The following is a 15,006-nucleotide window of genomic DNA, read 5'->3' on the forward strand; positions in this document are numbered from 1 at the left end:
TGCCCGCGGCTTCGCCCGCTTTGCCTAAAACCTAATAAATTACATATACATATACTAAAACCTTCCTCTCGAAGCACTCTATCTATTAAAAAAACCGCATCATAATCCGTTGCGTAGTTTTATTAAAGACTAGATAGCCGCCCGCGGCTTCGCCCGCGTTTTCAAAGGAAAACCCGCATAGTTCCCGTTCCCGTGGGATTTCCGGGATAAAACCTATCCTATGTGTTAATCCAAGTTACCCTCTATATGTGTGCTAAATTTCATTGTAATCGGTTCCGTAGTTTTTACGTGAAAGAGTAACAAACATCCATACATCCAATCCAAGATTTAAGCATACAATACATAGGGACAGAGAAAGCGACTTTGTTTTATACTATGTAGTGATGTATTAACATCTGTAAATCTTTGATACCACCTTTGAATTGAATTGAATTTGTAGCAGCTTCCTGTTGAAGACAGCACTAGTCTTTAAATTTGATTTTGAATAGAATTGATTCAGATAAAATATTGAATTTGTTGGAGATGAAGATAAGATAGACGTGATTGGAAGACATTCGAATTAGATTCGATAGATTTCAGAGGAAGCACTAGAACTTTAATACATTTTGTTGAGAAAGTTTTATGTGTTTCTTATGGTGGTTGGGATAAATAATTTTCAAGGAAATTGATGGAGGAATCCTAAAAAGATAGAGAAAAAGACATTTAGAAGGAATAGAAGAAAACATGGGGCAAATTTTAAAGCAAGCTAGAAAAACTTTTGACATGATAATTATGATATCTACCGTGATTGTGACTTGTGAAACTTCCTTTGTAATCAGCTTACGTTCAATGCTTTCTCTTCTGTTTTTGGGCGATGCTTAAATTTTTAAGTTGGAACTTGGAAGTGATTCGGGACGAAAGTTCAGACTTGAACTTAATTTTCAGGTGAAAGTTTTCTATGATAAAATGTTGTTTAGTGTTTTACCTATTATATTATTATGTTATAATAAGGATAATTTATATCTAAAATGTTTTTACCAGGTATAGTTATCACTACATAGTATAAAACAAAGTCGCTTTCTCTGTCCCTGTGTCCCTTTGTATGCTTAAATCTTTAAAACTACGCAACGGATTTTGATGCGGTTTTTTTAATAGATAAAGTGATTCAAGAGGAAGGCTTTAGTATATAATTTATTAGGTTATAGACAAAGCGGGCGAAGCCGCGGGCGGTAAGCTGGTAAATTATATAGTACTTATAGCTTTATCCTTAACAACAATCTCTATCAACCAAGAGTAACATCAAACTCCTGTCTTTATTTCATATCCTGTAATCTCCGTGTAATTCCGCTATTATCTTCAAGACCGGTTACACATCCACTCGTGTGCATATTTTCTTTTCAATAACAATAGAATTGGTTTGAATATTAAAGAAAACAAAATTATATTATTCAATTGAATAGTACTCTGTAGTGCATTTTATTACCCGACTGCGAAAAAAGGAGGGTTATGTATACTTCGAGCGCATGAATATAAATTTCTTTGGTATTATAATATCTTCCCACCTTGCTTTGACTCAATTGGAACTGTTTTATTATTTTGGTTTTCACAGGAGACATGTGATTACAGGAGAAACAACATAAACATGAAACAAACACATATAAGTGAAGAGCTTGTGACTGAATGAATATGCATGCTATGTATTGACGTATATTATCTGCATATCCTCCCAACATGATAATAATATAATCATTTATTCAATTGGTTAAAATCTGTTTCATTATTACGACCTGTATTTAAAAAAAAGTCTCTACAGGGGAACAACGACAAAAATACATAATGTCAAAACTTGCAGTTTTTTTTTAAGATAAATTCAATCCATCTCCTAGCAACGGGTTATGTTGACCCGATGGAACCGTTACGTATCGAATTGGTTCGCTGGGTCTTTATTGCGTTTGTTTTTTATATAAAATTGTTTCAAAATGGCTACTTGGGTTGTGATGTTGGGTTGATACTAAATTATAGTTTAACCTCAATAATTATAAGTGATTGATTAAATTGAAAAACGATCCCTTCTGGTACAGTAGGTACTGCCCTTTAGGGCTTGCATAATTTTCATAGATTGAAAAATTTTAAGTTCCCTCATGGTATGTGTGGAGATGACCTCTGAAACCACATTAATAAATTTGATTTAAATAATATTTAAATCAAAATTTGGAATACCAACTTAGTTAATATTTACTCTTTATATTTGATGTGACTAATAACATAAACTAGTTTTAAAATTTTAAATAAAAAATAAACCGCATAAAATCTGATCAACCGTTTGTGAGCTACGAAAGATACATTTTCATTCGTTAAACTTATATAATACTTATTCTCAAAGGGACTCCAAATGTTCTAATTTCTAAACTCTTTCTTTTAACTTCACAAAATTCGTTCAAAAACTTACATCATACAATGTACCAAAATTGGAATTGCATTGTCGTTGAAACATTAATTGCATTACGTAGTATTTAACAAATCGCGTGACCGTTTGTGAAATATTGTATAATTGTGTTCTTTCCTTATACATATTTTGTGACTGAGACTAGGCCATTAACGTGTTCTAATAACATTTTATTACACTGCAATATATAAATTGTAATTTAATTTAAACTTTGTTATAAGTGCATTTAAATTATGTGAAAAACATTAGCAGCTAGTACATAATCATAATTTTTATGAATAGGAGAGTATATTATGTATTTTTTGTTCAAAAATATAAAATATATTCCTGTTAGACCTGGGGACTGCCGGCCGCGGTAAAGCTATTGCATGCTATGCCTTCAAACCATACCTCCGTGCCCGTCGGAGTGGGGAGCGTGAGGTTTTTTCGTTACGGAATTTCTGGATTCGGTCCCCGCGCTCAAGGCCCGCGATAGAAGCTACGCAATAGCTTAAAAAAACCGCAACGAAATCGCTCTTTTCCGTCACAAGTTTCGATGCTACAGATAGACAAAAACCTAGTACACCTCTCTCATAATAGTAAAGTAAGTTTGATCAATTCAATTCCCAATGGTAACGATGGCTAGGCTTCAAAATAAGAAGTTTAATTTTGTTTTTGAAGTTTTTCTGTAGCTCCTAAGCGTATTCCTTGGTTATTGTGTGCACATTTTTAATATAATTCCTGTATTCGCATCATAACATCTGCAGACACAAAAATAATAAGCCGCTCGTTTGGAACGATATCTATTGTATAATATTTTGGATAATAAGGATTCATTTAATTTCTTTATTCAGCGTCATATCTATAAACAAAACTGTAAGAGAAGTTTTAAGTTAAAACTTGGCTTTCATTCAATCGTATATCTAAAAAGTCCATAACTATTCGCAGATAACAATTTTATAGCATTTTTATGGTTTTGTGGGAACTGGAACTTTTGGTGTAACGAGCTTTGCGTATAACCATTTTGATGTATAGCAGTGTTTTGTATTTGCATGTTGAAATAGAAAATAGTTTTGTTAAAAGCAAGCTTAAGAAGTTTCAAATTGACTATTAGTCTGTTTATACCCTGTCTCTATGTAGAGCGCACGCTTACCGAAATTGTTTTTTATTTATAATCTATTCTATATTATTTAATACTAGAGGTCCGCCCCGGCTTTGCCCGTGGTACATATTTCGCAATAAAAGATAGCCTATGTCCTTTCTCGGGTATCAAAATATCTCCATACCAAATTTCATGCAAATTGGTTCAGTAGTTTAGGCGTGATTGAGTAACAGACAGACAGACAGACAGAGTTACTTTCTCATTTATAATATTAGTATGGATGTAAAATTACTACATACAAGTAAGCAATGTTACAAAAGTCATAAACGAACACAATTGAATATAATTCTCTGCAATAAATACAGCCTAAAATTCCAATTATGTGGAATAGGGGATGAAAATTGGCAAGGGGAACCGTCACGCGATGGCCGATGACAGGAAGAGCACGCGAGCGAAGCCGTGTGTGGAATGCTAGTGTAGGTATATAATATAGTATGTACTATGTAGAGTAACACAAAAACTGCTGAACCGATTTTGATGTAATTTATATAGTAGAAAGATAAATCTGCTATAATGGCTTATTTTTCAGGTACAATATACTGCAGGAAAACCACGAAGTATGATGTTTATAATTTTTAAACAGAATTTATTAATTAATTCAAACCAAAATTTGTAAATTTAACAACATTATAATTGGAAATATTAAACAATATATTAAATTGCATATAAATAAACATCATTATAGATAGTATTTTTGTTTCAGGTGCAGTTCTCCTATGAGGGCAAGGGCCACAATCCACCAAATTTTGCGTCTTGACAATAACGTCACGTCATGAAGTAAAGTTTCGGATAATCTTTGAATTGCCAAAGAACTTTCACTTCTGACACGTGTGCTCGGCACACACGCTCTTTTTTGATTCATGGACTTACGGGTTCCTTCATGATGTCTTTAAGCTTCCTTCACTGATTGAAGCAGTAATAGACAACGTGTAGATAAATGGATAAAATCAATAACATTTATGGCACGCTCGTAGGTATAGTTCGTACCTTTGACCTTTATATAGAAAAGGTCCTTACAACTAGGGCAAAAGAGCTTCGAAGGAAAATCTAAATGCAGTTATAATTTCCTTAAAATATACCCTTAACTATATAATGACTAATGAGTGTGTACCTAATGATAATAACAAAGAATTACTAATAATTGTTATTTTAATGAGACACACACACACACACACACATATGTAGTGTTGATGTGTGCGTTAAGATTATATTAAGTGAGATTAAACAATAAAAAACAGAGAAGATAGTAAAAATAACTTTCCGGCGATTAAACATGTATACGTATGTACTTAATTAATAAAATAAAACAATACTTTCTTGTATTGGTTTTAATTATTCGTATACTTACTTAGGTATAGAGAAATAATCTAATACAAAATAATCCAACAATTATTATAAGAGTAAATATTAGGTGTTTTAAATAAAATATACCTAGCTAGTTATTAAATATAACTTGATCATATAGTCATGTATATTAAAACACAAATTATTATAATATTACTAGCGGTCCACCCCGGCTTCGCCCGTGGTACAAATGAAAAAAAATTTGGAAAATCCAAAAGTGCACGCCTCATAATTTTTTTTTTAATAAATATTTATTAATTATTATTTTTGTTTATTTAATAACAATTAAACCACATCGAATCAGACCCAAAATGAAAGGGTTCTATTCCTGAGCATACTCAAGCGTAAGAGAAAAAAAAGACTCGATTAGTAAAGTATTTCGGTCGCTATCGTGTTAACAAGAAAAAGGATCCGCACATACAGACACACGGACGTCCAAGACATAACTTTTTTAAACTGTTTTTTAACTAGTTTAAATAACAAAAATGACATCAAAAATATCATGAACGTTAAAAATAGTGTTTTTTCTTAATATGTGTGTGTATGTATTATCTTACAAGTGCAATGTATGATACATAAAGACATTTTAAGTTTGAAAAATCAGATGTTTTGCGCGAAGTGACAGTAGTACCCACCACAACGCTTCGCATACGAGGCGTGCAATAGATGTTGGCCGATTCTCAGACTTACCCGATATGCACAGAAAATTTCATGAGAATCGGTCCACCCGTTTCGGAGGAGTATGCAGACTAACATTGTGACACGAGAATTTTATATATAAGATTAACAAATTAAAAAAAAATGGGGAACACGTTAGTACGTAGGTACTAGGTACCTATAAGCTAGTAATATTTCGTAATAAAATATTTCTGATGTCGTCGATGTGTCTAAGGTCATTACTACAATAACAGGTACGTCAATGTTAGAACAAATTTATAATGTATTGATTTAAATTTTAAATCTTATTTGATTAGAAAAAAAAATACTTTATACGTGAAAAAATTAAATTATTCTAATTTATATTCAATACCATATTATCAAATTCTTATCTCCCAATCAGTAAATTCTTTGAAATATAGCACTAATTTTCTATTCAGTTTCTCAATGGAAACCAATTTTCCAGCCCCGCCCACTGTGCTGAAAATAATCATAACATCATCTCCAGATAAGAGTTATCTATGCTCTCATATTTATTATCTATATGTTTCAACTAAATAATAAACAACAATTTCATTAACCACAGACAGCGTAGACATTTTATAGTCTACCCATAGAGCCTCCATTTATTCAGGCTAGGTCAAAGGTCAACGCACACTGCCAAAATAATTTAAAGCACTTACTTCAGAAGCCCATTGAACCCGCCTCGTATCGCCGTTTCTTTCCATTATAAACACACACACAGACTCACGACACCATCTCACTCTAACACAGACTAAGGCACAAGACACACGTCAAAATTTTCGAAAAAAAAAAAGAATTTCGTTTCGTTTACGCGGCAGATTTCTAACGTTCGGAAATGTCGGGAAAATCGTCGATGTCTGTTCCGCGGCTGCGCGGTCTCCGCTCTGAGTCACCCACACAATTCGCTATGACGCGACGTGTTGCAAATTTTGCATTTTTTTAAACTCTGGAACTTAGTAACGTATCCGCCAAATCAGCTGATAGAACAGACAGCGAAGAAACGCGATAGCACGCTCTATCGGGTTAGTGTAACGATAGGGACACCTATATCCTCTATCTCGCTTTATCTAGGGGACTGGCGTGATAATTTGCATCTGAGAGACGGCTGATAATAATTTCCTTTTTTGCATCCTATTGTTAGATTATTACGGTGAAAGCAATTATACAAGTCGATTAATTTTACACTCGATACGGAATATGCTCGTTAATCAGTCACAATTACGTTGTTATGGTAAATTGAGACGAAACGGGTCAGCATGAATCACGTAATTAACGTTCAACACTGCACAAAATTTGAGGCACGGGGTTTGACACGTTTGAATTTCGAACACAATTCGCGCGGGAATTTGGACGGTGACAGTTTATTTTATTTATTTTTTATTATGGACGAAGGAGGTTTTATTGCGAGTTGTTTCTTGTCGCGAGGCGACAGTCGACTAGTGGTAAGAAGTAAGAAGCGAGGGAGTGGTGGTCGCTTGGTGGGATCGATACCATAGTCTGGTCGACGCAATGACCGTTCGTTCCCCACAGCCCTACACTTGGATTATAGGATAGTTATCATTCAAGGGTGGGCCGGCTATATTTATGTTGGATAATAAATCAATAATCTCGTGGTGGCTTTCTGAGTAATACATAGATAATGTACTCATTATTACTCCCGCAGGTACTTTTCATGAAGTATGAAACATGCCTAGTAATAAACAACCAGTTATTTATGGCAATGTGATAAACATTATTATACAACGTTATAATTATTTTAAATTCCATTCAAACACGGCATTTATTTAAATTATATTGTAATAAAGTAATTTTATTCCCGGATTGTACATAAGCACGCCTGTTTTGGCTTCAACTGTTTTAAGTAGAATTTAGTTGTAAGTTAATATGTAAAAAATAATAAATTTTTAGTAGGTTATGCAAAAATACTGAACTGATTTTATTATAAGTACCTACAAACTGCATACAAAATAATATAGCAGTGAGATGAGCTCTTTCGAATAGGACCGCATATTTCTTCAGTGCATCTCTACCTACTGGTTGTCTACCAGTGGATATGGTAAAATCTGAACACTTTTTCAAATATATTTTGTTAATTTCCTATATAATCTGTAAATTGTTTTTATTTTATAATTAAACTTTCATCATAGCGCCATCTAGTTTTTATAACGGTGAACGAGGGGAAATATAATAAGTACCTACCTAACTACTACATACAATATATAACATCTTCGAAATTATACATTTATCTTAGGTATATATAGGTATATTAATTATTAAAAAAAATAGTAGAAAAAATTAGATAAAAAAATTATTTGCTGAAAGCAGCATCAGGTTTTTGCCTGTTAGGTATCTGTAAAAAAATGAAATTATTACTACAGTTAGTGTTACCGTAGGTAGTATATTATTATTAGTATGTGGTGTTACCGACGGCTCTAGATTGAACCGTTCAATTTAACCCACTGTCTCTACGTGGTCTCTACATGCGAAATTTGATCTAAATTTGTTTAACCATTTATTAACCATGTGGGCACATAATCATACAAAATTACACAATATTCTGTTAACCTAAATCTTATAAATATATAAGTGGGATAGAAGGACTGTTATCCTAAATGTAGGACGAATTTGACACAAACAAAAACATTTATTTATATTTTATTTATTCAATAATTACGTAAAAAACTATGTTTAAGAAATTCATGTTACTATTTTCCTACATTTATTATTTAGTAAATAATCAAATTATCAGGTCCCATAATATATTATTTAAGAAGATACGCATGTATGTAATTCGCTATCCAATTTCCTTTGAGGGCACAGACCCTTTGAGACTCGGAGCAATTATCAAGCCTGGAGAAGTAACAATTAATTGAACAATAAAGCACTAGTTTGGCCTTTTTGGCTTATGGCAAAATGTCATGCGAAAAAAGAGAACAGATATATGTCAGTTCGACAGTTTGAAATGACATGGCCCATTTCAATTTGTTTTGATCACCAGTCTGGTGATCATCGCTTGGTTATTTTAATTATTTTGTTTGAAGTGAAAAACGAGTGTTTTAGTTTAATTTGTTATTTTATGAAAAGACAATTAACTAAAGATAACATGGCTTGTGTTGCTTACGGCTGTAAAATCCGTAGTAATGTGAAATCGGACGAAGATAGAAATTTGTCATTTCACAGGTTAGTGATTTTGATCAATTTTTGGCTAATTGTATTATAAATCAGTGAATTTGCGTTATTTTCTAAATCATCTATGTTTTATCTACCCTTGATCATTTAAATGAAATCATAATTAGTATATTTTTGAGAGAAAATGCAAAATATTACTTCCATAGTGTTGTGCAATTATCGATACTTTAATAGAAACGAAATATTCAAATATACGTACTTTGCTAAGGTACTTTGACAATGACTGCTTTAAATCAAATAGGTTAGGAGAAAAAAGTTATTTAAGTATGGATTTTATTGTTATTTGCAGGTTTTGGGCTTGAGAACAATTAAAAGATGTTTGGGTTAAAGCTATAGCACAGGGAAAATTGGAAGCCTTCAAAACATTCTCGGCCTTGTTCAAATCATTTCTAATCAGACGGGAAGAAAAGTAAAGTGCTTTGCAGAGATGCTGTGCGACAAGTTTAAGGTGGCATCTATTTTAAATAATAAATATTGTAATTTGGTAATTACCAATTACACTTTATTTCGACACTTAATTAAGTGTCGAAATAAAATGTTGTTAAAAAAATAAATGTTTATTTGTTTTATTTGAAGCAATTTATTTTAAACTTTTACCAATTTTTTCCTGTGGGAATGAGTTATTTTCCCGCGGTAAATTGTAGCCTATATGTTATTCTGATGTTTAAACTATATAATTGTAAAGTTCCATAAAAATTCATTCAGTAGTTTTTACGTGAAAGAGTATCAAATGTCCATCCATACTAATATTATAAATGCGAAAGTAACTCTGTCTGTCTGTCTGTTACTCAATCACGCCTAAACTACTGAACCAATTTGCATGAAATTTGGTATGGAGATATTTTGATACCCGAGAAAGGACATAGGCTACCTTTTATTGCGAAATATGTACCACGGGCGAAGCCGGGGCGGACCTCTAGTTCTTATATATTTTTGCTTTTATAATATTAGTAGGATACGACTATTGATTTGTAAAAAGATCAACCAAGTGGAAGTCAGATTCGCGCACGAAGGGTTCCGTAGGTATAATTCTATGAATGAATCTATGAAAACAGGAAAAAATACGTACCTTTTTACGAAACCATAAAAACAACCTAAACCGAAATACCTAATAATATTTTGCACGCCTCGTAAGCGAAGCGTTGAGGTGGGTACTACTGTCACTTCGCGCAAAACATCTGATTTTTCAAACTTAAAATGTCTTTATGTATCATACATTGCACTTGTAAGATAATACAAATACATACACACACATATTAAGAAAAAACACTATTTTTAACATTCATGATATTTTTGATGTCATTTTTGTTATTTAAACTAGTTAAAAAACAGTTTAAAAAAGTTCTGTCTTGGACGTCCGTGTGTCTGTATGTGCGGAGGATTTTCTTGTTAACACGATAGCGACCGAAATACTTTACTAATCGAGTCTTTTTTTTTTCTCTTACGCTTGAGTATACTCAGGTCTCAGGAATAGAACCCTTTCATTTTTCAGGGTCTGATTCGATGTGGTTTAATTGTTATTAAATAAACAAAAATAATAATTAATAAATAATTATTAAAAATATTAAAAAAAAATTATGAGGCGTGCACTTTTGGATTTTCCAAATTATTTTATAAATACCACTACCATACAATGCAAGGCAGTCAATACGCATCGTAAATGAATAATTCCAAATTAAAAGAATCTTAAAATTTGGAATTACCTATCCATAATTCAAAATTAAACGAATCTTAAATTATCTTCAAGCAATTTTATATCTTAATTTTTTTATTTATCGATATTTTAGTATTCGATAAAGTGTCAAGCACTACCTTTTTAGAACAAAAAGTGGCTACATGTGGATTTGAATGCCAAGCAGATAATAGTGTGTTGTCTCTTTCTATCGCATGAATAAGGGTATTGAATAAAAGAGAGCCACTTTATAAGAAACGTTCAATTAATTGTTACTTCTCCAGGCTAGTTAATTGCTCCGAGCTTTGAGAAAACAAAGTTCACGGCATCAAGGCCATTGCCCAAACGACCAATAGGAAAGCGGGACCGCACAAGTTTCGCAAAATCAGCCAATCACAAAGTCGCATGGCTCTTTTCATTGGTTGATATTAAAGTCATGAATGGAACCGAAGCTTTATTGAATTTTGCCGCCTTTTATGAATGGGGTCCCGGTCGGCTGAAATTCGCGCGATATTATTTAGTAAGGTCTATTCATAAGTTTTTGATCTTTTAAAGCCTTAGATATGAGCTAAAGCCAACCTTTTCCGTCAAAGGACTGCATCCATGATTACTTCACACGTCTAGAAATATTTTTGTCATGAATATTCCTTATTTAGACTGGAATATCTTTGAATTTTCGTATAGCGTATGGATTGAAAAATAATTCATTGTGTCTTTTTAGTTTTTGTATAAAATTATGTTTACTTTTAATACGAGTAGGTATAGTAATTTCAGATTTATATTAAAAATTTCCTTATTCTTTATCTCACTTTATTTAACTTTGAAAATCGATTTAGCATGCCGAAAGTCGTACATTTTCGACATATTTAAGGGGGGTTAGGTGGTCAGCGAAAATTCAGCTATTCGGGCCTGAGGTAAGCGGTGAGGGGGTCCTCGTTTAGTATGGAATCAATGCCCTCGAAACTGAAAATCGTAAGCGCCATTCGCATTTTTATCAAAAAGTGAATGAAAATATTTAGTATTTTTTAAATTTATAACAGTTATGAAATCGAGAAGGTAAATACGTGTTTGTGATTTTATACGAATTATTATCATAAAATACAGTTGTAATGAGCATTTATATGATGGTCCGGGAGCCAGCAGCAGATTTTATGACCAAGTTCCTCTCAAGCGGTAATTAGTAAAATGCATCAAAGTATAGTATTATGAAGCCTCGTGAACGTCAGCTGGAGCTCGGTTGGGGGGAAGAGCGGTTGTAGCCTCCCGTATCAGCTGACGGTTTTTCCACCAAGATACAGCCAGCTGACATATATATTTATCCACAGTTACATATAAGCTATCATCAGGTAAATTTTTGTTTGAGAGGAAATAACGGAAAATAAATTTTTCTTTAAATTTAACTTTCATGTTCGAGACACCAGCTGACGTATAATACACCATGTTGTAACCAGCTGACTATTTTTTTTCGTTGAGATATTGGGTTAGCTACAATTTGACAAATTTTTAGCTGAGAGGAAATGAATGAATGAATGTATTTTTTTTCCTATGTGCGTGGGAGGCTACAACCGCTCACCCCCCCAACCGAGCGCCAGCTGACGTTCACGAGGCTTTATAATACTATACTCTCATGCGTCTGACGAATTATCTCTTGAGAGGAAATAGTTAACCAAATTTGCACCTGGCTCCCTAACTATTTTAGAGGTAACTTCAGGATTTTTTTTTATCGAGCAAAATTTTTCCAATCGTGTTTTGGAAACAGTCATCCCATCACACATACGTTCTGTAATACATATTAGAAATTTCAGTGCGAAAATACTTCAATATTTTCAATTATAGCTCATAGAAAACAGTCCATTTTTAACCGACGTCAAAAAAAAGGAGGGGGTTATCAATTCGGCCGGTATGTTTTTTTTTTTTTTTTTTTTTTTATGTATGTACACCGATTACTCCGTGGTTTCTGAACCGATTTACGTGATTCTTTTTTTGTTCGATGCGGGATAGTGTCGAATTGGTCCCATAAAAATTTTATTCGGATAGGCCCAGTAGTTTTTATTTTATGAGCATTTTTGTCTGTATTTGTAAATGTTGCAAGTGCAAGTTTGAAGTCGGTTGTTTTTAACGCAGTTATTGACTTGTGCCGTTTTCACCTACTAAGGGCCCTTAAGAACGAAACCCTGGCTCGTCCATTTATATAATAATAAACTAGAGGGATTACGTAAGCTAATTTACACCCTGTGTTTGCTAATTTATAAGACATAGATTTTTATTTCCTAATACAATAAGCTAATCTAGAACTAAGTTGATCACCAAATTTTCCACGCCAGGTTAGTACGGCTTCTGTCTACTTGCTAATCCTATTTTAGTCTTTACCTACATAATAATTAGGTCCTATTTCATAATTTAGGATTAATATTATTAATTACCTTGAAATTTGATCTAGCTGAAGCGAGACGTATCAGATTCTATTAATTTTGTAAAAGACTTAAAGATGAATGCTTATTGCATGTAATTAATTCAATTTGGTTTTGCATAGTAGGTACCTAGTTATTTAAATTACCTAATCATTACATAGTATAAAACGAAGTCGCTTTCTCTGTCCCTATGTCCCTATGTCTCTATGTATGCTTAAATCTTTAAAACTACGCAACGGATTTTGATGCGGTTTTTTTAATAGAACGAGTGATTCAAGAGGAAGGTTTTAGTATATAATTTTTTTGGGTTTTAGACAAAGCGGGCGAAGCCGTGGGCGGTAAGCTAGTTTCTATATTATATTTTATAATTTTTATACAACATACACACACAAGGTGACGGTCCGCGATATAGTTAGAAGTAGCGACTACAATGTATAGTTATTAACCGATATGAAATTATCAAGATTATGAATTAATTAATTATTCGATGAATAATTAATTTATCTCTCTCTGCCACTTAAACAAAAAAATACATTTATTTCTATTATTGCAGTCCGTTATCCTAAATAGTAAATTTCAGCTTAAAAATCAAAATATTTTAGATTAAAGCTATTAAATTAAAAACGCCTCTTACATGAACGACTGTTTTATTTCTGAGTATTGCCATTATATTTATGCAGGCGTAGTATTTTTATACCACTTAATACAAGTAACATCTCAAGAATGGCTGAATAGATTTGATTTATTTTCAGTTTGATGGATTTGCATCGATAAGGATATTAACTTTTAAAAATTTGACAAATCTTCAAAAAAAAAGCCAACTCGAGAGGAGCCGGGGCGAACAACTTAGGTAGGTACTGTTATAAAAAATGTTCAATATTACAGACAAGTATTAGGTCAGCTGTTCACACACTATTATCATTTTCGCATTACATCGCGAAGTAATTAAAAATGCAGACGCAATCAGTGCGAGGGCCTTGTTTAAAGTTTAAACATTCATATAAATCGGTTGCCCATAAAGTGTTGTAGTGAAACAGTAAATCATTGATTTTTTTAAACAAATTCTCTGCTTTTCCTATAATATAATAATATAAAATATTAAACATTATAATATACCCGGTATTTTCTATTTTGAAATCATTTTTGCATATATATTTTTTATGCACTATCGTTAATTATTTATACAAGAATATCCGTGTATTTTTCATATATTTTATCGGTCTTATAAAAAAAACTTATTCACTCGCAATGTCATCAGTGATCAGACAGACACATTCGTTCTTTTATCTGCCATACCATGACCTACGGCTACATACCGCATACGGTCTTTTGAATTGTCTTTTTCTTTTTATCTGTCTAATAACTGATTACTACTAAATATTTACTCATAAATTATATAAGACATATATATATTTATATTTTATACATAGGTATAATTACCAACAACACAAATTCATAATTATTTGCGACCTTATTTCAATTTTCAATATGTAACCCACATATTGTGACCAAGTAGCCTAGTAGGCTATGTTATTGTTAAAACTGTCCATTTAGGGCGTTATGAAACCGTTCACATATTTTGAACAAAAGGAGGTTTAGGATGAAGATTAAAGCCCTATTGTTTATGCAACAATGACCGTTATCAACACGGCACATTCGGAACTGTTATTAAAATGACTATAATGTTTTTGAGGTCAACTATAGAGTAATTTGGCGATGTGTGATTGGATATCGAAAATCGAAATGGAAATTAATTAAATGTATACGTAATATACACTAAGATGTGGAAATAAATGTAGAGAGAGCCAAAAGCGAGCGCGCGGAGAGAAACAACTTTATTTTATAAAAGCCTCTAAGCTTTGGCTTTTGCCCCGGGATAAAAAATAATTATTAAAGTGTATGTGACACGGTTGAAATTTTATAATTCAAAATTCTAATGCTAGGCCAATATTTCTTCTGTGTGAAATATGAATTATCGTAGGTAAATTATCAAGTTGATTATATTTTTTTGTGTAGATAGTAGAATTGAATATTACCTATTATGTAATTGAATTATATAATAATCTTACCCCATTTTAGTTCATTAATAAATAAAGATACTTTTTAATTAAAACTTTTATGAATGATTTACCGTTCAACTTCG

At 32.4% G+C, this 15,006-nt stretch overlaps 1 protein-coding gene across 4 annotated transcripts in view; it reads right to left on the reverse strand.

Moving 5' to 3' along the window:
• LOC149897837 (uncharacterized) overlaps positions 1-7,039 on the reverse strand; it is a 36,616-nt gene extending 29,577 nt beyond the window's left edge. For 3 of the 4 annotated variants that reach the window (XM_090115804.1, XM_090115805.1, XM_090115803.1), the window contains exon 1: positions 6,251-7,039. In XM_090115804.1, the coding sequence (XP_089971930.1) occupies positions 6,251-6,295 (45 nt within the window). In that variant the 5' untranslated portion in view covers positions 6,296-7,039. The remainder of the gene's footprint in view (positions 1-6,250) is intronic. The other variant, XM_090115802.1, reaches the window with a different exon arrangement.
• Between the last annotated feature and the right edge of the window lie 7,967 nt (positions 7,040-15,006).

Source organism: Colias eurytheme, chromosome 24 (assembly GCF_061535395.1).
Source record: "Colias eurytheme isolate Ceu_HAF_F1 chromosome 24, ilColEury1 Martin Lab GWU primary, whole genome shotgun sequence".
Classification (NCBI taxonomy): Eukaryota; Metazoa; Arthropoda; class Insecta; order Lepidoptera; family Pieridae; genus Colias; species Colias eurytheme.